Source organism: Triticum dicoccoides, chromosome 3A (assembly GCF_002162155.2).
Source record: "Triticum dicoccoides isolate Atlit2015 ecotype Zavitan chromosome 3A, WEW_v2.0, whole genome shotgun sequence".
Lineage (NCBI taxonomy): Eukaryota > Viridiplantae > Streptophyta > Magnoliopsida > Poales > Poaceae > Triticum > Triticum dicoccoides.
The window spans coordinates 218971461-218994403 of NC_041384.1; the positions used below are offsets into that span (position 1 = coordinate 218971461).

The 22943-nt window shown below is 44.7% G+C and overlaps 1 protein-coding gene and 1 long non-coding RNA gene across 9 annotated transcripts; one reads left to right on the forward strand and one right to left on the reverse strand.

Annotated features, from left to right (window-relative positions):
• Positions 1-931: 931 nt before the first annotated feature.
• On the forward strand, positions 932-13310 carry LOC119267923. 8 transcript variants are annotated; one of them, XR_005132742.1, is made up of 7 exons: positions 932-1523; positions 1621-1868; positions 2021-2143; positions 2406-2476; positions 2685-2806; positions 3128-4689; positions 12853-13310. It is a non-coding gene; the product is annotated as an uncharacterized LOC119267923 (long non-coding RNA). The 8 variants fall into 8 exon arrangements; XR_005132743.1 differs by lacking the exon at positions 2406-2476 and having other exon boundaries at positions 3128-3414; positions 4273-4689; XR_005132747.1 differs by lacking the exon at positions 2406-2476 and having other exon boundaries at positions 3128-3414; positions 4518-4689.
• A 1501-nt stretch (positions 13311-14811) lies between these two features.
• On the reverse strand, positions 14812-18490 carry LOC119267925 (probable envelope ADP,ATP carrier protein, chloroplastic). Its single transcript, XM_037549384.1, has 10 exons — positions 17947-18490; positions 17799-17852; positions 17061-17123; positions 16902-16958; positions 16702-16785; positions 16507-16575; positions 16326-16438; positions 16038-16207; positions 15763-15841; positions 14812-15638 (listed from the first exon to the last, which is right to left on the reverse strand). Exons 1-10 carry the CDS (start codon positions 18334-18336, stop codon positions 15539-15541), a joined length of 1179 nt encoding a protein of 392 aa, XP_037405281.1. The 5' UTR covers positions 18337-18490; the 3' UTR covers positions 14812-15538.
• Between the last annotated feature and the right edge of the window lie 4453 nt (positions 18491-22943).

Below are 22943 nucleotides of genomic sequence, written 5' to 3' on the forward strand. Positions count from 1 at the left end.
GAAGTATAAAATGGAAGATTGGAGGCATGAAGAATATTTACAAATTACAAGAATGGATGAAAGAAATTGTGTATGTAATGCCATATGCTTTAAGTTGTGGAGGCCAGCCATCCACATCTATGTGGAACTAAAGATCCTCCCGTTTCTTTTCATTCCTCAGGTGGCATCAAAGTAGCATAACCAAAGTATGTAAGTCTTTTTTGCGAAGTCGCTAAAATGGCAATCGGCCCCTCAGTCTTCCACGCTGTTAGTCAGCAGAGAAGGAGCGAGATCAGTTGGGAAACTACAAAATCACAAGGCGAATCCCAAACCGCAGAAGGAATCGAGCAATGGTAGAAGAAAATCACACATTTTTAATTATTCATTCAGTTACCTTTGTCTTTGTACATTCTTATAAAAAAATGTGAGAGGAACACTTATCAGTATTGAACAAATATAATTTCATGGATGTGAGATAAGCTCTACATACGCTGCTAGATCTATGAATATTTGGCCGACCATAGTAGGCAGACGCCGAGACGCGTACCATCATATTTTCATGTTCTTTTAGAAAATTAATACTTTCAGGTATCATGAATACCAAATATGTTATGAATTTCCAGAGCTCTGACGTACAGTTATTGTCAAATGAAACTGGACCTTAATATTCTTCAACCATCATATGTCAAACAAGTCATCGGAAAATCCCGCAGCAACGCGCGGGGCATTGTCTAGTTTTAACATATAATGAGGCTAGTCAACTTGGCTCCTCGTTGCTCCCTCAGTTTTCTGCTTCGTCGGCTGTTGGATCTTGGTTAAAACTCATCTGGGACGTCGGATCTAAGGTTGTTCGTTTTGACCCAGCGGTAGTTTTTGCGCGTCCATGACTGGTGGGCTCGTGCGGACATTTTATTGGCTGGGTGAACCACTCGCGACTCGCGGGTGTGAACAAACCATTCCTTGCGCGCCGCGCGTCTAGCGGCTGGCGTGGGCGTCTGCAGCACCCATTGGACACAAACCCCGAAACCCTAGACTCCAATCCTCGTTCGCCGCATCCCTCGCTACCTCGTCCGCCGCCGCACCCTCTTTCCCTTCCTCTCTCTTCAGCGTCCTTCCTCTTTTTCCTTCCGGGTCTCTCTTGCCCGCTCCTTGTTGTTGCTGTGCCGGGGAACCACCACGGCCGCACCGCCGGATGAAGCCACCATCCGCGGCGCTGTTCCGTTGCCTTGGATCCGTGCAGGGGGCCTCCCCGGGGTAGCAGAGGAGGCAGTTGGACGAGGAGGCGCGAGGCGAGCAGGAAGTTGGGGTCGCCGGAGGAGCACAGCCGCACGGGGGCTGGTCTTCGCCAGAGCAGAGTGAAGGAGGTAGTTGTAGGGGGACGCAACTCGGCTCCCAAGCAGAGGATGCAGCATCGCCGGCTCCTCTCCCCATGTCGCCGCTGTCCTACGTCTTCGCTGCCGCCACGGCCTTGCTCGCCACTGACCTCCCGAGTGCTTCTCTCCCCTGCATTCCCCTTTCCACGAATTCTTGCCTTCAACGCTAAGGTGAAATGACTCTTCCCATATTTGCTTGTATGCTATTCGATGAAATGCTTATGTCATAACGAGTTCTATTTTTCACTTTATTCTTCCTGCTGCTAAGTCTTAGTCCTCACGGCGGGGTGGAGGAGCAGGGACGGCCTGTAGGCTGGCGGCAGGGGGGTGGAGCAACGATGTCGAAGCTTTAGGCGGCGCATGCATGGCAGGGTGGAGGAGAGGTCTGTGTGAGGCTGCAAGAGGGGCTCGATTGTGGGATTTTATCTCCCCATGTCAAGCACGCCGGTGAAGACGGAAGGAAGCCATGGGAGGCGGGAGCTCCTCTCTGCCTTGGAGCAGAATCCTGGCGGATGGGTAAGTGCAGAGGAGCGAGCAGAGCAAATGGCATAGCCGCCTCCTCCCCTCGCTTGCTTCCCCCTCTTGGATCCCCAGTTCCAGTTCTCCAGTTCCAGAGTTCTCTCTCTCTCTGGATTTGCTTGACTCTTGTGTTGTTGATTGCTTTGCAGGTTTTGGTTCAGACAGAAGAGCTCCAGGCTTTGGAACTTTTTGGGATAACTAAGTTGGTCGATGTCACTCGAGAAAATGGAAAAGGAGAAGGAAATCGTCATTAAATTTATGATTGGGCGTAGGTAAGGTTACTAGCACCAAGCTTCATGTTTTATAGAAAAAAAAGGACTCCACAAAGCTTCAGATTATTGTTATGATGTGATTTTGCAAGATTTTTGTAATTATTTAATTGCTCAATCTAAAAGACAAATTTCACTCAACTCTACTTTGGAATAATGAGATTACTGATTATTTAGACCTATTTAACTTTTGTAAATAAGTGCACTCACTTTGGAATAATGAGATTTGTCATAATTTCGACAATGGTACTCATGGTGGTTTCAGGTCCATGGACATTGTCAGAACTTTATTCCAGTATATTGTTTCCAGATCTCATGTTTATTCAAGTCACCAAGGTAGTCCACAAGAATTTGTTTACTTTCTTGGATATTTTGTGGAAAGGCATCCTTTTACTAGAGCTATAGATTTTGGAAATGTTCCAGCTTGGTTACTTTTGATGGATTTAGAATATGGTCCAATTTGATCACTTTTGAGACTCAGTTAGAATAGATAAATGCTGTTTCTTCTCCATATAGTTCCTAAGCAGAAAAGCCTCATATGCAGGTTGGAGACACTGGCGTGAAGATGTCGTGAGTTATCTGTAAGGGCATTGTGGTGGCGTGCTCCTCCATTTCTCCTGCGAGTTCTTGGTGTGGCAGTCATGGCCCCATAAGCAGCGCTTCAAGGTCGGTTAAGCCTGAATAATTATCAAGTCTACTGCAACAATTCATGTTTAGGATTGTTCATTGGTTTTAGAATAGACACTCCCTTAAGTATATTTGATCACAATTAAAAGGAGGAAGTCAGATTATTGCAATGTTAGTGCCCGAACTCAGAGGCTTGGTCCACTATCACTTGCTCCTCCTGCCACTGTGTCATAATATCTCCTTTTCATATAAGATGATTGTAACTGAATGATCATATTAGGAGTGTGTTATTGGCAGCCTTGTGATGTTCTTCATAACTCGTGCTCCTGTTTTTAATGTTTGTATTCTCTTTGTTTCAAGGTGGCTGCAGGTAAAGTTGTCAAGTCGATCTGGTGCTTGCTCGAGCCGTTGATTACTGCTGCTTTGCTAAGGTTCAAGGTCTTACTTCAGTAGAAATTTATTCCAATGCTTGCTCAATCCTTTTTCCATGATGACTACCAGAGGAACCTTCGATGTGTACAGATGGTAATGGATATGGGGACTGACAAGAACTAGCGAACTTCATATCAGATGCCCTGAACTATCAATTCTTTAATTATTGGAGGCTTTTGTATTGATATATCAATACAAGGTGGGATAAGATGCAGGTGAATGCCTTTATTTTGTTTCTTTACGATCTTCTCCTCTATTTGATGATAGATGCAAAAAAATATCGTGTGGCACTGGCTTTCTAATTACATACTCCCCCCGTAAAGAAATATAAGAGCATTTGGATTCAAACGCTTTTATATTTCTTTACAGAGGAGTACAAACTAAATGTGGAGAAGTACTCCCTTTGTCTCAAAATTCTTGTCTTAGATTTGTCTAGATACGGATGTATCTAACACTAAAACGTAACTAGATACATCCGTATTTAGACAAATATAAGACAAGAATTTTGGGACGGAGGGAGTATATATGTTTATTATCTGGTAAGTGAACTGAATCACCTTGGTATAGAAATCCTATCCGCTTTTGTCGGAGGCACTGTAATAATCTGAAGGAAGCCTTTTTTATTTCCAAGTTGATCAACTACACAACTTCTGATCATAAATCCTTTCTTTAAGGGGGGCTGGTCAATACAGGTCTATATTGTGTTATCTTGCTATTGGGCTCTTTTTTATTTTCTTAAAATGGTCAGATATCACTCATGTTTAATTCGTGGTTGACTGCGTATATCCAAAATAATTATGTTAGTACACTGACGTTAATTTCTACATTTTTACTGAAGTTGGCTAAATAGTTTTTTGTGCTACTGAGATATATATGTGCTCTAAATAGTTTTTTGTGCTACTCAGAAGTAATTTAGTATAGATGTTTTTATAGGAACTGGTTGTTTAACCCTCTCATATAGCCAGTTCGGATTAGTGGTTCAGGTTAGCACTCCTGTGTGTATAGTTGATATCACATATGCTAATGATTCTGGTTGTAAGTTCAGAGGTAATTTATTATACATGTTTTGACAGGAAGTCGAAAGAAGTGCTAATACCTTGTTAACTTTTGGTAATTTTCCCTGTGATTAAGCTTGTGCCTAGCTGACTTGTAAGGTTCCGCACATTTAAGCCTGGTCAGGCTTTCCTCACACATGTACTCTTATTTGATTGCACACTTCTTTTGGTTATTAATTTGTTACCAAGGAACCATGGCACAGTAATGTGCTTCAAGTTTTCCATATGAATAAGAACTATACTCTTTTTCTGCGATTTTAAAGCATTTCCAGACCTATCAAGGCCAAGGTGCTAGCCAATTTTAATTTCTTTCTTATGAGGATGAATCGACAAGTGTTCACGAAAGGGTGAAGGTGAATAACAAGGGCACCGCTCTCTGTTGATGCACACCCATGTTTTGCTTGCCACGATGCAACGACAAGATGTTCTCGATAGGTATGTAGCATCAATCTCTTGTAGAGTTCAAAACTAGCCTTATTATCAATCGTTTATGATGTGGTCATGCAGTCTTCGTTTGTCTTTTAGTCGAACAAAAGAAGTGGAGCAAATGGGTGATGTAGGGTAGAACCCTATGGCCCGATCTTTCACGATAGGAGCAGAATCCCGCGAAGAACACGAAGAACACGAGGAGGAAACACGAGGGGAAATCACAAAGGGGCACAAAGAGGAACACTCAAACCAACAAGATAGTCACACATGTGCTAGATCCTCGAATACATAAGAGAAGATACACGATTCACGGACAACTAAGGACGATACAAGGGTAGCCGGTCTTCTCCGTGAGGAGGTCTTGAATCCACAGGGGGATCTTCCCTTAGAAAGGGGGCTTGAATCCAAAGGGATCTTCTCCGAAGAGGCCGCGGTCTCTCGCACGGAGGAGATCGATATGGATGAGCAATGCTCTATCTCTCAAATGAGCTGAACCAATGCTAACCCTAGTACGGAGCTAAGGGACAAGTATATATAGTCCAGGGGTAAGTTGGGGGATACATGGGGTGAAACCCCTTTCACTGCGCACAGGCAGGGCGGTAGTACCGGTCATGGGGGCGGTTGTACCGCTGGATGCTCAGGTACGGGTTCCTGGAGGTGCTTCCGGATGTGCTCAACGGTTGTACCGGTGCTTGGGGCGGTTGTACCGGTCAGGTGGCTGTTACGGGGATAAACCGGTGCTGCACCGGCCTTGCACCGCTCGATCACAGAAGCTTGGCTGGTTGTTGGGCGGTGGTCGAGCGGTTGCACCGCTTGTCGGCCTTCAGCGGTAGTACCGCTTGGTGTGGGCGGTAGTACCGCTCGGGCTGTAGCAGCTGGCTCTCCTTCCCTTGCTCCCGCGCACACTTGGCCTTGGTCCTTAAGCTCTCCATGGTCTCCTCGGATAGACCTGAGTATGCATAAGGTCCGCGCTTGAGGTAGCATCCATGTCTTACATGCGGAAAAAGAAGATTCGGAAAGGAGCGAGTTCACCTTGTGTCCAATGGTGTATACTTGAGGTCTCAACATGTGGGCACTAGGGGCTTGGGGAGAAGTCGTAGTGTACATGGGGATGATCATAGGATGCTCCGCATCATCCCCTCCCCCTTGGGAAAGATCCGACCTCGGATCGAAAACCAAATCACCATGGGAAAGAGATGGCTTCACCGTGTAGAAGCGGATGTTCACCAAGTAGTCATCATCTTCAAGCTTGGAGTGGGCACTCTCCAATGTCGCATCGTCTAGTGATTCCTTCAAAATGAGCAAGGACAACAAACACTTGGAAAAATAAATGTGGTTAGCGTTAGTGCAAAACCAAGCATTCAAGAGGTGATTCACCAGACAAGTGTAGTCATCATGCAAAGCATATGGTGTGACAAAGGATTGTGACGTGGCATGTAAGCATATCAATCTAGAACAAGCAAAGAAATCATGGGGACAAGCATGTGAATGTGAGGTAGTGATGCAAATATGTGTGACAAGAGAAGAAGCATCTACCTCAAATTCATAGTAAGCATTCACAAAGTGTTCAATGAAAGGTCTATGGTAGGCATAGGAATCATTCACAACACCAAATAAAATGAAGTGTCTAAACACATGGGTCAAGCGCAAGACAATCCAAGCATAATGTGCATGGGGTGTAGTGAATATAGTGTGGCACTCAACACAATAGAAAGAGCAATTGTTCATCATGTGTGAGGCAATCAAGTCAAGCATAGTAATCAAGTCGTAAAAGCTAGTAGTGCGAAGATGCAACATACTAGAATAAATCATGGTAATCATGTCATGAGAGCAAATAATAGGCATAGGCAATGCACATGACATATCGCAAGCACGAACACAAAGCAAGATGAAATTATCATCATAGGCATGGGGTACAAAGCAAACATAGCAATAGCAAGCAATATCTCCACCAAGCTTGCAAATACACATACAAGTATGAGAATCAATCATCATGTGTAATGCAAAGCATGGGTCACGAATGTATGGCAAAAGCATAGTAATGAGCATATCATGCAAAGTGAACATGGCAAGATGGGCATAGAGTATGTAGTGGACAATAACCCATAGCCAAGTGAGGGTCATGTAGAAGAATTGCGCGAAGTCTTTGCGCGAAGAGAGCGGTGGGAAAGACAATCCATGGGATCCCGAGTCACCGTTGCTCTCTAGAGCTCGTTTTGTCAACTCGTGGGATTGCGAGGTTGACAAGTATTCATGGGTACCTACACAAAAGAAACACAAACCAAAGAAATTGTGTGTGTGGTAAATGTACACATCATCCATCATGATGTGTATGTGCACGTGAGAGTTAGCACAAGATAAGCATCGCTCAAAGAAATTTGATGCATGGTATAAGAACATGTCATCCATCATGAAAGAATAGTTATTGTGTATAACACGATGGGGATGCAAATTGAGCATACAAGTATAAGGATCATGCAATGGATGGGAGTTATCAAAATCTCCTAAAATGTATAAGGAAACTATGGGGGTCTCCTCATGAGCAATATCGAAAACATCATATGGAGAAAATGAACAACATCCAAAACAATGCATATCCGAAGCTAGGTGATCATGGTATGGCATATGAGATAAAGGATGCAAATGGAGCATATCAATATCACCACAAGAAAAACAAATACCGATAACCATGGGCTTGTCATCTATGCCATATGTGCAAATTGAGTTTATGTTAATGGCATATGCATAGTCACTATGAAGAGATTGCAAATATGACATGTGATTGATCTCATGCATAGCATATGACAAATCAAGCGGATTGGCAAACATGATGTGACCGAGAGAATTAGCACAAGAAATCCTATGTAACATGGCGTCACAACTAAGAGACTCCACATGGCAATCATCATACTCATCATAAATGGGTAAATCATCGCATGGGGAAATCATACTAGCATGAAGCATGTCAATAGGGGGATCAACATCATGAAAGCAATCAATGTCAAGAATGTCCACTAGTGGGACTAGAGCATCACCGTCACCTATGTTACCGTTTTCATTCCACTCAAGTGGTGTAGGTGAGGTGGGAAAGACCAAATGGTGGTCATCTTCATCTTGATGGAACCATGTGGGGGGTGCATCATATTCCACCATGGCCATCGTCTTGTGCAAAGGTAGGACGTAGTCGTCGTGAATCGGCGCGTCATTATAGATGGGACCTAGCACCAAATGAGAAGACACAATAGAGGTAGAGGTCAAGTCGTTAGTGTTGAAAGTGGCCTCGCATGACCTATCAACTAACTCACTCTCTCTATGTGGTGATTCACTCACTCCCTCCGAATAGGTGCACTCAAACTCACATATGGTGGAGTCACTCATCTCACTCAAGTGGTGGGGCTTGTGGCTCTCCTCACATGGGAATTGTGGCAACACATATATGGGGCTAGTGGTGAAGTCACTCTCACTCTCAATATGGTGGCACAAGTCACTCAAGTCATCACACGTCGCCGTAGTCGAAGGGAAAATCCCATGTTCAACCATCTCGTTGTCGTCACCGTGTATGAAAGCCAAAGATGGCACATCATCACTCTCGCCTCCTAAGATGGAAGCATCATCCTTGCTCGCCACCTTGTCGCTCGCCTTCAAAGCTTGGTCCTTGAGGGTCTCCGTAGTCGTACTCGTCGCCGCACCGTCTTGAAAAAGAGTCATGGAGGACTCGACATCGCCAATGCCACAAAGAGGGATGGTGTCGAACGTGGGAGTATCATCTTGGAGCTCGTCGGGCTTGGACATCGTGGTGGTACTAGCCTCATGCTCGTTCTCATGGAGCTTGGTCGTCGCGAAGTGAGCTTGGGGTAGAGAAACTTTGGCCTTCATGAGTTCTTGTTCTGCCTTGAGAGCACCAATGTAGTTGTCGTCGAGGGACTTGTAGTTCTCGAGGAAGATCGTCTTGGAGATGTCGTTGTGCAATCCCATCATGAAGTGGAACTTCATCAAAATGGGGTCGTCCATGCCGGCTCATCGCAAGGCAATCTTTATCTCCTTGAAGTACTCGTCGATGGACTTGTATCCTTGGATGGTGTTCTCCAATTGGCGTTGAAGTTGTTCCGTGTAGGTTGGAGGCACAAACTCTCGTCGCAAAGCTCTCTTCGTCTTGGGCCAACTCATGTCATAGCTCTCCGAAGGTGTGTGAAGCCACCATGTGGACGCGTAGTCGTGGAAGTTCCTTGTGGCGCACTTCACTTGATCTTCGGGAGGGACTTGATGTAGCTTGAGGTAGTCGTCCATCAAACGCTCCCACTCGAGATACTCCTCGGGTTCTTGAGTCCCATAGAAAGGAATCGTGTGGTCGATGTCGAGGTCGTAGTAGCTCGTGGAAGTCACGGACTTGAGCTTGGGGAGCTTCTCTTGAGTGTAGTCTTGAGGTGCTTGTTGGCGAAGATGCCATATATCCGAAGGCGAAGAGGCCTTGAAGTCGCTTGGCGAAGATGCCAAAGTGGTTGGTGTAGCCGTAGCTCCGTCTTGGTGGTGCTTGTCTCGCGGTCTTCTCTTGTGGTCATGAAGTTTGGACTTGGCATGAAGTAGGGCTTGTTGCGACTTGTAGGTAGGCGCATCTCGAGCATCTTCATGATGATGTTGTCGTTGTCGTGCTTGAGCTCGATGTAGATGTCGTTCGTCGTCGTCGTGCACATGTTGCTTGGAGGTGACTTGCCCTTCATGACGATGTGGATCACGAACGTGATGGTGGTCGCCATGGAGATGTGGACGTGGACGCCTTGCGCTTGCATCATTTTTGCGCTCCGAAGACTTGTGACTTGAACGTCGCCGCCTTGAGGATGATGAAGGGGAAGAACGGTTGATCAACAAGGTCCGAATCTCCTCCATCCTTGCATCTTGCTCCTCCTTTTGTGCGGAAAGCTTGTTGTTGATGTAGTTGTACACGCCGTCGTTGTTGCGGAAGAACGGAGATGAAATGCCTTGCCTATCCATCACAAGATTCGAGCCAATATGAGTGGAGAAAGAGAAGAATGAATACCAAATGTACCTTGACCGAAATTGAAAGTGGATCAATGATCACTCCAATATGGACAAGGAAATAGCACAATTGGTACCAATTCTTGTCGGTTTCTCACACCTACACAAATAAGGCTTATGGTGGAGCTCGGTGAGGATAGTGGCACAAAAAAAATTGATGTAAAATGTTAGCAAGAGTCAATAATGTTGAAAGAGATTCACAAATTCGCAAGTGTAACAAGTAGACCAATAGCAATATGTGGCACACGGAAACACACACACGGATAGATAAATGGGGTCGTGCAACCAAGGATGAGCACAAAATGTGGAATCCACAGAAAACGCTCGTGTTGCACAACTCAAGAGAGACGCTAGCACGATTGCTCTATAGGCATATACGACACTTGTGCACATCCTATAAGATGCAAAATGGATAACTTTCTATCCCAAGTATGCTATGTATGTATGGTTCCCGGTGTTTCTCACAAGGTGATCCAAGATGATCTTATATGCAATGTGGTATGATGCTATGGCTATTGCTTACAAGCTTCTTTGCTCTTTCTCTTTGCTTAAAAGCTTATTCTCTTCTTTTTGTATGGCCACTTTTGCACAATGCACAAACCAAGATAGCTATTATGTATATGCGGGAACAAACTTGAGGCACATGAGATGATATGATACCAATATGATATGGTATGTACGCAATGTATAGTCTAGATCACTAATGTGCACAAGTAACGTTGCCGGCAATACTCAAATGGCTAGTCTCCATAGGCAAGTGACGCAAAATGGGCTAGGGGTTATCAATGCAATGGCAAGGGAATATACAATGGAGGGGTACCACGATACCAAGATGATATGGAGGTTACCGTCCGCGGTGATGATGAGTGGCGGTGATCTTGATGATGATACCAAGATGATGGAGACTCGTCCCTAAGTAGCCGAAACACCTTAGGAAACGGAAAAACCGCGAACTCAAAATATCAAATGTCAAATGGTGGTAGCGGGAATGCGGTGGTGATTTTGTGGAAGCTCAATGGAATTGCGGGATGGCAATGATGGGTTGTGGAGTACGCAATGCGGAAGTCGAGGGTAAGGTGGTGGACTATACACGGTATCGGAGTTGGAAGCACGGCCCCTAAGTAGCCGAAACACCTTAGGAGACACAACTCACAACACAAGCAAAATTGGGTTAAGTTGGGTGGTCGAAGTGTATAGTGGTCAATCCTATGCGGAAGTGGTGGTGGTGGTTGATGAAGAAGCGACCGTCCCTAAGTAGCCTAGACACCATAGGAGACTCAAATCACTCCTCAAGCAACCACTAATGCGATGGGAAACAAAATTGGTTAGGTTGCGGAAGGCTATGGTGGTGTAGCGGATGATGTGGTGGAAGCCCTAGGTAAAGATGACAAAGTTCCAAAAATTTGATGGAGTCAAATGGTGTTGAAACCTATGTATATGGATGGGGGATGTCAATAGCTACTCAACGAGCTAAAGAACGTGAAAATCGGACTCCGGATGTGAAAGTTATGGTCAAAACTGTCAATCAGCCGAGGCTGAAACTGGGAGGGGCGGTTGTACCGCTTGGGTGGGCGGTTGTACCGCTCCTGGCGCGTCCCGGGGTTCCAGTTTTAGCTGGCAGAAGTAGCAGGTTATGGGGGAGCGGTTGTACCGCCTCGGGGGCCGGTTGTACCGCTGGTGTCGGGAAAAATTCTCAGATCTGGATCGGGGATGAACTTGGGGCGGAAATGGATGATCTCGGGGGCAAAATTTGATGGATTTCGTGGATGGAAGGTGGGGAAACTTGGGGAGATGCTAGATCCACTTGAAACCAAGCAAATCCATGAATCAAAATCAACAAAACATCATCAAACCAACAAATCACAAAAAAAAAATTGGGCCTATTTTTGGTGGGGATTTTCGAAATTGGGAAAGAACACAACAAAATTAGGCTAGAAAACAACGAGGGGAGGCTCCGAAATCGTGATCAACCTTGCTCTGATACCAAGATGATGTAGGGTAGAACCCTATGGCCCGATCTTTCACGATAGGAGCGGAATCCCGCAAAGAACACGAAGAACACGAGGAGGAAACACGAGGGAAAATCACAAAGGGGCACAAAGAGGAACACTCAAACCAACAAGATAGTCACACATGTGCTAGATCCTCGAATACATAAGAGAAGATACACGATCCACGGACAACTAAGGACGATACAAGGGTAGCCGGTCTTTTCCGTGAGGAGGTCTTGAATCCACGGGGGGATCTTCCCTTAGAAAGGGGGCTTGAATCCAAAGGGATCTTCTCCGAAGAGGCCGCGGTCTCTCACACGGAGGAGATCCGATATGGATGAGCAATGCTCTATCTCTCAAATGAGCTAAACCAATGCTAACCCTAGTACGGAGCTAAGGGACAAGTATATATAGTCAAGGGGTAAGTTGGGGGATACATGGGGTGAAACCCCTTTCACTGCGCACAGGCAGGGCAGGGCGGTAGTATCGGTCATGGGGGCGGTTGTACCGCTGGATGCTCAGGTACGGGTTCCTGGAGGTGCTTCCGGATGTGCTCAGCGGTTGTACCGGTGCTTGGGGTGGTTGTACTGGTCAGGTGGCTGTTAAGGGGATAAACCGGTGCTGCACCGGCCTTGCACCGCTCGATCACAGAAGCTTGGCCGGTTGTTGGGCGGTGGTCGAGCGGTTGCACCGCTTGTGGGCTTTCAGCGGTAGTACCGCTTGGTGTGGGCGGTAGTACCGCTCGGGCTGTAGCAGCTGGCTCTCCTTTCCTTGCTCCCGCGCACACTTGGCCTTGGTCCTTAGGCTCTCCATGGTCTCCTCGGATGGACCTGAGTATGCATAAGGTCCGCGCTTGAGGTAGCATCCATGTCTTACATGCGGAAAGGGAAGATTCGAAAAGGAGCGAGTTCACCTTGTGTCCAATGGTGTATACTTGAGGTCTCAACATGTGGGCACTAGGGGCTTGGGGAGAAGTCGTAGTGTACATGGGGATGATCATAGAATGCTCCGCATCAATGGGTTTAACTTGTATGCCCTACTCCTGTTGCGATAAGCATTTGGTTTCCATCCGCAAGACAAGTTTCTGCTTGTGTAACAACAATACTGTCTGGGTCGTCAAGTTTCTAACTATCATCTGTTCCAGGATCATCCTGACCATTAGGTTCCTCGTGTTCTCCTTGGCGGTTCTGTATGTTGTCTCAAGACGTATTGGCCTGTTGACACTGCAAAGGAAGTTGGCTGATGCAATCAGATCAAGCTCAGTATCAGCTGGAGACATCTTGGATGAAGTGCAGGAGGGACCTTCCACAGCAAATGCTCCTCCCATCTGATGAACTGTGATTTTACTTCCATCCATTGTTTATACATACATGAGCTTACATCCGGAAGTAAGCTTACCTGTCAGTTATTATTTCGTAGTACATGTTGTCTAAAGTCACATTTGATGAGTGTTGTTTTTAAGTACAGTACTAAAAGCTATATTCAGTTGGATGAGGTGTACAACTATATATATTTATTCTAAAATAGTACCACCTTCTGTACCATAATGTAAGACATTTTTGCAGTTTAAATTGAAATGCAAAAACATCTTATATTATGATACAGAGATAGTAAATACACCAACGGTCCTGAGAGTATCATCTTATCATCTGTGTGTCAAGCAGGTTTTATAAGAAAACGCCCAGCAGGGTCCTATATGTGAGCAAGTATTATCGTGGGTCCTAATCTATCTTTTATATTTATAAATATATAAATAGCTAGCTTTCATTAATCTATTTTTCTTAACATGCAAGTATGTCACCTCATCAAATAACATGGATGGAAAAAGATCCACCTCAACATAAAACCATGCAGAAAAAGTTGTAACTTAACATGTAAACATGCATAAGAATTTCCACCATTCTATTATGTAATTTATGTTTAATAAATATTTTACAATTATACAGTAGTCATATGCGAGGCCCTTTTCTTCTATAAACGAGTGCAGAGAATTACAATACAGATCATAGACACAATCTAATTGGTCGAATAACTAATGTATAATATTACCGAAGATACCTTTATCAAAATTAATGTTTACATAATCATCTATGCGGGCTCCTCTCATGCTCAGCCGTCGCAAAAACCTGAAACAACATAAATTCCAGAGTAGATATCTCTACAAAATGCAGGTAAAGAACCAAGATCCAGTCGTGGGCCTAATCGACTGGGCCGCCAAAACAATTGCAATGGCTGCAGAGATTTGTTTCCATATACGTATCCATCCCTATGTGGAATGAGATGCTGACCAAGATATGTGGTGGCTAAAAAAGCGTAGGAAGAGATTAAAAATCGCCCCAAGAAGAGACGAAACATAAAGTCCAAATAAATGCAATTCAAATTCATGCATCAAAGTAGTTGGAAGCAGTAGGAAAGCGGGACAAATCTCACCAGTTTTAGATACACATGGGCGTCGAGGAATTCGCCTATAACCGAACGGAGCTGCCCAGGAAGAAGAAGAGATAGGTAGTTCGATACCCTGCCGCTTCATATTATGCTCCAAGCGAGCCAGCCCAACACACTGCTTTGTGGGCTGGACTAACTACCGTATGACTACTTTAAAATGGACATGCTTAAAAAAAATGGACATGTGTCTAAGTGGCACAAAAATAGTCTTTTTTTTTTCTCAAACACACAAGCAAATTGATACAAGCACTACCTTAAAGCCTCCTTAACTGGTATGTATTTTTTTTATGTGTGGGGATCTAAATTCTTAATGTACGTGCTTTTTCAACAAAAGATTGCTAAAAATAGTTTTCAATGGGACTCTGTGCTGCCAAATTTAAATCTGTGTGTACATCTCATTGTAGAAACCAAGCCACCATTTTTTTTATTAAAGGGCGTTAAATTTTGTTACCATACATGCTTGCCCACAACTATACCAACGGAATCGTGGATTTTCTTTTCAATGTGAACATGGATTCAACGCGTCTCTGCGCCATTTGGCGCAACGGGTCCACTAGTTTCATAATATGATCTGGAATGCCATTTCACCATGACAATTGACATGCACATGATACATCAGTACAAGGCACAAAAGCATATTTAGATCATGGAATAGCAGTACACAATTTGTCCAATCTCATTTTACTCTAGCTCTTGAAGAAGGACAAACAAATACTTCAATTCTCATCGACATACAAAAAAGTCAGAAATACCCTCCTCTCCCTAAACTGCATTTCCTTATTTCCATTTCATCGTCTGATGGTGCATAAGGCCATGCAGCTCATGCCGAAAGAGAAACAAATTACAGAAGAGGTGGTGCCCAAACTGAAGCTAAGAATTATTCATCGGCAAATGTAAAGCTTTGAGCATACAAAACCGGTATTACAGTAACAGCAGTGCGGTGGTAAACACCCTGTAGAACAAGGATGTATTACTCAGGGTGTACCTGTTAGAGGACAGTATCCAAGCTCTCCATTGTATTTCATAGATCTGTCTACAAAACATAGGGATAAACTTTCTGGAGAGCTTATGAGGTCAATCTATGTTTCGACAAGAATAAATATCAGGTAAGGTGAATGCTTGTACTAACGCCTAGCTAAAGCCACGCCGCCACTAAGATCAGCAACTAATTGCCCTGCTTGATTCTAATGCCTCGATCTTCAGCAGGCAGCAAGGTGTACAAAAACCACTGTAAGTTAGGACCAACTTGTAAGGGAACATCAAATATGTGCCTATCTAAACTCTATAATATGGCCTGGGAAAGTGAGATTCATCGAAAATTGGAGCATGTAAAAAGGGGTAGCATGCCAGCTCCCCGTGCCTTAAGGTTGTGCAAGGCTATTTTCCTAGCTTGTTTTCTCCTGATTTTCTTGCATTATTTTTTCCAGTTCCTTTTGCCCAGTAGATATCAGGATCTTCATTGTGTCGAATGCGGTGAGTTTAATGCTGCATGTCATAACAAACTTGTGAGAGAACATAATTTCTATGGCAAGTTAAACATGATGCTAGCTATCAGTGTCGCTGTAATCAAAATAAAATATTTTCACAGACATGGTGACAAAAGCACCACCTGCTATTTGGTAGATTTTTCAACGCATTTGGCACAAAACCTCTGTATAGCCCAACTAGACCGTCACGCTCCACAATGCCTGCATTTGGCATTAAAAAACTCAAAAAATGCTTCTTTTTGGCCAATAATGAACAAGACCAAGCTGCTAATGAGTACGTAGAATGGTGAAAAGTGGCAAATAACATTGTACACACTGAGGTGGCTATGTAGCACTATGCAAAAAATGCTGCACTACTGTGCTGCATATGCAAGGGTAGCAAAATTCACTTAGCTACCTGGTATGGCATCGAAAATTGTATTGTACGGTGTGCCTTTCATTTGCATCTGCCTCCTAACAGTGTCCAACGGATAGCACATCAAAGTTGCAAACGTTGCTGAAAGAAGAGCAGTTGCTAGAGAAGTCTCTGGTCTACTCTTGTACTTCTCCGGTACGGATTTCTTCATTCTTCGATACAGAAATGATGATTTGGATATATAAAAACGTGAGACAAATATCAAAATCTGAGACCATTTTATACATCATACACTATGAAGAATTGAATATGCAGTAGAAAGGATCTCACAGGTCAAAAACACAGAAGTTTACAGCGATGTAAGGTGCAATTCCTATAAGAGATGGACCAAGGCCCCCATAGAAGGAAGCTAGCCCTTCTTCTCTCAGCATGTTCAGAGCAACCTACAAAATTAATCATCATGAAATGCCAGTTTCGAACTACAGAAATTTGTGTTTGTAATAGTTATTACCTGTGACATAGTGCTATGTCCAGATTGAACTGCTAGCCTAAGCCGGAGGACATCCAGTGGGTAAGTCACCTATCAGCAAGTACAAATAGAAAGTTCAGACCAGAATAAGAATGAACGGAAACACAACCAATTTTAACCTATGAAACTAGAAACAAACAGCCATTTGCTAGAAAGAAGGTAGATAAAATAAATTACAAGTGTAGAAGTCATGCCCGCACAAGCCCCAGCCGCAAGTCTCCCAAATACAGTAAGCTCTCCATCCTTTCTCCGGAATACTTTCTGAAAACAACGAATTGAAGTTGTAAAATAACAAAAAGGAACACGGCACTCACATTCACAATCACAAGAACATAAAATAGATTAAGTGACTATTAGTAGCAAGGAGATGTTATGACCTTGTAAACTTCATATGAGAAAAGTTGTACTGCACTGTATGGAATTATGCGGATAACCTGGAGGAGTTTATGGAGAAGAAACAAGTCAGCATGGGAACACAAGATAAACCATGCATGAGACACAAAATCATAATTTGCAAGATGGGTAATATCAAGCACCTGTGGAAGATTGCCCTTCCAGTAACCCTTTATACCTTCCTCCTTCCCTATCTCTGCCATAGCCTACACAATTGGAGATGTACCAGGTTACATGATTTCCTTTACATGTAAGTACAAGTATCATCGATAAGGCATTAAAAGAAAACTATCGCCCTTTCTCCCCTATGTTCTGACTGTCAACTCTAAAATGCATCAATTCAACAGAAATGGTTAATATTCGTATATCTTTATTAAAGAAAATGGAAATAACCTGACACAGAGGGTACGGAAACCAGGTAATTCCATGGTTAACCTTATCCAGTTAGTCAAACAAGCATCTCAAATCTGTTAATAACTGAACTAAAACAACATTATAGTTACAAGTGCAAAATAAAGGATGGAGAAACAGCTCGAGCTCTTGCCAAATAAAGCAAAAGAAGACTTGGTGATCCTGAAGTTTCTAACTGTGATCTCCCACCAAGGACCTTTTCATCTTAAGTTACCTACTTCTTTATAGTTCAGATAAGGTCTTTTTGTTTTGGTTATTCCTGATGGATTATTATTCAGTTAACATAGATTGCAGGTGTATGGAAGAATGTTCTGAAAAAGAATCAACGATAGATTTCAGTTAACCCCAAATTTTCTTTGAGCCGCAGTTCTGAATTTATGCATTGATCATATAAAAAATCACATGTTCTGTATCATTTTTTGTTTGCAACACAAAAAGAAACGGAGTCAAAGAGAATGTAGCATTGTTACCTGCACGAATCCAATTCCCTTGGTGCTCTCACCCGCCATCCGCACGCTATGTGTCTGGGCGAAGAAGAGAAGAAACGCGGGTCAGAAACATCAGTTACACACCCAGCAGCATGAACCGCGGGGGCATCGGGGTCAGAAGGCCGCATGCCTGCATGAGGAGCTTGACGCGGTCGAGCGGCGCGGTGACCGTCTTGGCGACGGCGCCCGCCCCGGCGCCGGCCGCGAAGAGCGCGACGCTGCTGGGCACCAGCGCCAGCAGCGCCAGGGGGTGCTTCAGCAGCTGCGCCACCGGCGGCATCTTGCCCTTCGTCCCAGAGACCTCGGCTGCCACCTGAGCCAGCGTTCTCTCCTTCTCCTCTTCCACATCCTCCGCCTTGACGGCGGCCGCCCCGCCCTCACGGACGGAGAGGGACGCGAAGGCGCAGGGTGGGTAGGAGCGGCCCCAGGGGTTACCCGCGCGGAGGAGGAGAGCAGGCGCGTGCCCAGGCACGGGCGGCGGGCGCCAGGAGTCGCATGCCTCCACTCGCCGGTGGCTCATCGGGTGGTGGTTCGGCGGAGGGAGGCTGCCTGGATCTGCGAGCCCGCGGGAATCGGAGGAATTTGGGAATGGGGATGGAGAGGAGGGAGGGGATAAGGGGAGGACGAGTTGTTAAACCCCGCGGTGGCAACGGGAATTGGCAGTGGCACGGCACTCGTAGTGACTACTGACTCAGTAGTGATGACAGCAATAGGGTCGCAGACGCGTGGAAAACGAGCATGGATCTGTCAAAAACGACGACGACATTTTTTAAGAGACACCAAACGCATAAAAAATTCGATTAGTTTGATTGATTGGTCGCATAAATAAATTGGTTAGCATGAACCTTAAAGCACCTCTGGATCTGGCTAATAGGTCGTTTTTTCACAGTCAGGCCCGAACGATGCACCTTGTGGCACGTGCGTAGGGGAGGCTGCACGCGAGGGGACGGTCTCGAGAAGTCGTGTTGTTTCCCGAAGAGGCGGCATAATTACCCTCACCTATCTCTCTCTCTCTCTCCCTCTCTCTCTCTCTCTCGCTCCCACTCTCACATCGGCGATGCTGAGCAACGGAGCGACGAACTGCAAGACGATCACCGGCTTCATCGGCGCACTGACAGGGCATCGGCAATGGCGGTAAGCCCTTGCCCTGTTTTTTTGATTTACGGTTTAGATTGGATTTTCAGACTCGATTCAAGCATTAGGAAGAGGATTGAATACAAAGGGGTTGGGGAATTGGAGTTGCACTCGATTCGTCAGAGAACCGATGGACTATAGTGTTCATACGGTGATTTTTTAGTACAAGGAGGTTGGAGAATGGGGTAAATTTACCTTAGAAGCACATATCCTAGACGCGACGACCTTGGAGGCATTTTGAGCGGCGGGGGGTCATAGCCTTCTTGTTGTCTTCCACCACCACCTCCACCGCACCATCCACAATCTCCTCCTCCTCATCTTCGTCAAAAACGATGGGTCTTGCAGGCGCCGGCGCCTTGACCACCATGTACACCGCATTGTGGTCATCCTTTGAAGCCACCACGGCGAACGGCTGGTCTTGACAAGCCTTGTACTGCATGTACTCTGGCCCATTTGGCTCTCTGACTAGCATCGCCGGACTTGGCATGATCCTTGGCCGAGCGCATTATGTGCACTGACATAGCACCTTTGACTGGGTCAGGAATCAACATCATCAACTCCTTCGTCGTCGCATTTGACACCACATCGTCTGCCTCCTTATGCATGACGGTGCAAAATACCATCAGATCCCTCGGTACGGGTCTGAGCGCGGCTGGAAGTCCCAGATAGAGGTCGCACAAGGGGTTTATCCAGGTTCGGGCCTCCAGAGAGTAATACCCTACATCCTGCTGGTTTTAGTTATTCATGGTGTATGGATACCTCATGCGAGGGGTTAGAATGGTGTATGAGATTGCTACCGAGAGTTTGCCTATCTGGTGATAGATGGTGATGACCCACAAGTATAGGGGATCAATCATAGTCTTTTCGATAAGTAAGAGTGTCGAACCCAATAAGGAGCAGAAGGAAATGACAAGTGGTTTCTAGCAAGGTATTTTCTACAAGCACTGAGATTATCGGTAACAGATAGTTTGATAGCAATGTAATTTGTAATGAGCAAGTAATAGCAACTATAAAAAAAGGTGCAGCAAGGTAGCCCAGTCCTTTTGTTAGCAAAGGACGGGCCGAAAAGTTCTCTTATAATAAGCAAAGCGTTCTTGAGGACACACGGGAATTTCATCTAGTCACTTTCATCATGTTTGTTTGATTCGGAGTAAATTGCACAGAAGTACCACAATTGGGGCATTGGAAGCAGGTTGGTGCTAAGATTGATAATTTTTACGTGTCAGTACCAAGTTTGGGGTGAGACGTTGCAAAAGAGGCTAAAAGTGCATTTTATACATATTGACAGGTATTCTGACCGGTTGGGCCCGCCCGTCAGGCGCCACGCTGGCCAGTGAGCGCGTGCCCGCGCGCTGACTCGGACGAGCCAGTTTAGGCGCGGCTGGTGCGGCCCGAGCCAGACCTCGCTCATTCCCCCCGCTCTACTCTGCCTTCTTCTTCCTTCTCTCTACCTCGCCGCCGCCTGCGCCCGCCCCTGTCGGCCGCCACACGCCTTCGCCGCAGCCATGGTTTTGGAGGACAAGAGCAGCGATGACAACTCAAGCCTCCCGTACATGTACTCCGAAACCTCCACCGATGGGCTCAACCAGGTCAGTTACTCCATTGGAGCTAGGGTTAGGGTTAGGTTTAGAAAATGTGGGGATTTTTCTGTGTAGGTGGTCTTTGTTGTGAGGATTTCGTTTGATTTGCTTTTTCCTCGTCCTCTGCACATGATGGTAACTTGGATTTTGCTTGGGCAGGTGCCTTTCTCTCTTGAGGACCCGGATTACAAGGGTCTTGAGCTAGATCTGATAGTGATGTGCGAGAAGCATGGGAAGCCATCAGAGAGGCTTGTTGCATTTGAAGGAACAATGACTGGGAGAAGGTTCTTAGCATGTGCAGAGCCGGTACTTTTCTTGCCTTATTGATTATTCACAGGATGTGTTCATTGAAAGTGATATAGTCTTGTTTGCCAAGTGTGATTCAGTTATGTCTATGGTAATTTTGTTAGTCATATATGCCCTACTGTAGTGCTCATTGTAGGAATGCTGAATATTAAATTCAGTGGAGTGCATTTTTGCTAAATATAGGCTCAAGCTTGCTCTGTTGTGTGCACATTCTATTTATTTATACTTGTATGCAGTGTTGCTTAGTACTCACATTAGCCCCTCCATTAGCTGATGTGTGACTCCTAATAAGTAACTGTTGCTTACTGCTGACAGTAGGTACTGTCATTAGCTAGTTTGTTGCTGCAGGCTAATGTAGTGTATTTAGCTAGGCTAATGTAGTCTGGTTTAATAACTCTTCATTCAGTGATGTCTATGTTCTATTTGTTAGTGATATATGGCAAAGTAGTTAACTGGTAGAGTGGTAGTGCACATTCTAGGATTCCATTATATTAATGGCCAATTCTAAGTTGGTTATTATGCTAAGTTGAATGGAGTGTTACTTTGCTAAATATATACTGATCACCCATTGTAGGATTACATTAAGTTATTTTTACAATGTGCTCCTGTTGCTTAGCACATGGCTGTGCAAATTCAGTGTTGGTCAGTACCAACATTAGCTACTGCCATGAACTAACTGTTGCTTACTACTCATAGTAGTTGTATTGTACTAAATTTTGCCCTTGTTATTTTTCCAGGAAGGTAAGAATTGTGGGTTTGTTCAGTGGTTGATGAGCAGTGGCCCCCAACAATGGAGAATGCATTGTTGAAGCTTTGGTCAATGGTTGAAGAGAGCAAGTGTGCTAGGGTGAATGATAATCTTGAAAGTGCTTTAACTATTCACCATTTGACAGAAGAAAAGAACAAACTGAATGCAGACTATGACAAGTTAGTGAAAGATGTGCATCAACTTGTGGACTTTCAGGAGGAGAGGGTTGTGGATTTCAGTTATCTGCAGTCCAAAATCACATATCCGCACCAATGTAGAGCTGAATTGGTGGCTGGTATGAAGGCAAAAATGGCAAAGAAAGATGCAGTTATAGAGAAGCTTCAACAAAAGTATGAACTCATGTGCAACTTGACAAGTGCTCAAGCAACTGCCATCCAGAACTTGAAGTTGAAGAATATGAAAGAGAAGGAATTGCTTAGTGAGGCTAGAATGAATTTGGAGTTGAAGAATGCAGAGCTCACAAATTTTGAGGAGAAGCTGACCCAAGAGAAGCTAGAGTTGAAGTTTCAGGTTGCTGATCTGCTGAAGCTCAAGGTAAACCATAATGAAGAGAAGTACATGCAAGAGCTTAAGATTTGTGAGCTCATGAAGGCAGAGGAGAAGCTTAAGGAGAAGATCAAGGGGATCCAGGGCATCTTATAGAACTAAAGAAGATGAAGTGAGATTAGCGAGCATTGCAGACCTTTTGGGAAGGATGGCTGTGCAATGACCTAGTAACTTAGAATTATGGTTGTGTAATGTATGGTTCTAGTAATTGTGAACTCTGGCTGTTTCTCTACCCAGTAGTTATGCTATTCATCCTTTTGTGAGAAAAAGGATGGATTGTGCATTTGAACTCCACTATGTATTGTGAACAATGGTTGTGTATGCCTATAATGTGTTGAACTGCAGTAAGTATTGTTTGCCTATGTTATACTGATGCTGAAAATGGTTGCTAGTTTGTTGCTGAAAATGATGACATACAAAGCATTGGAAAATGCTTATGTTACGCTGTTTCTTAAATGCTTAAATGCATTTGCAAAAGGAATAGTTTCTTATGCTTAAATGCTTCCTCATCATTCTTTTGTTATGTTGCCACCCCAAACCCTAATTCATTCTTTTAGGTGGTTTCGTCGACCCCAAGCCACCCTAGAGCCTAAATGGTAGGTTTAGGTGGTTTTGTCGACCCCGAGCCACCAAAACCCTAATTGATTCTATTAGGTGGTTCCGTCGACCCCGAGCCACCCAAACCCTAATTGATAGGTTGAGGTGGTTTCATCGACCCCGACACCAAAACCCTAATTGATAGGTTTAGGTGTTTTTGTCGACCCCGAGACACCAAACCCCTAATTGATAGGT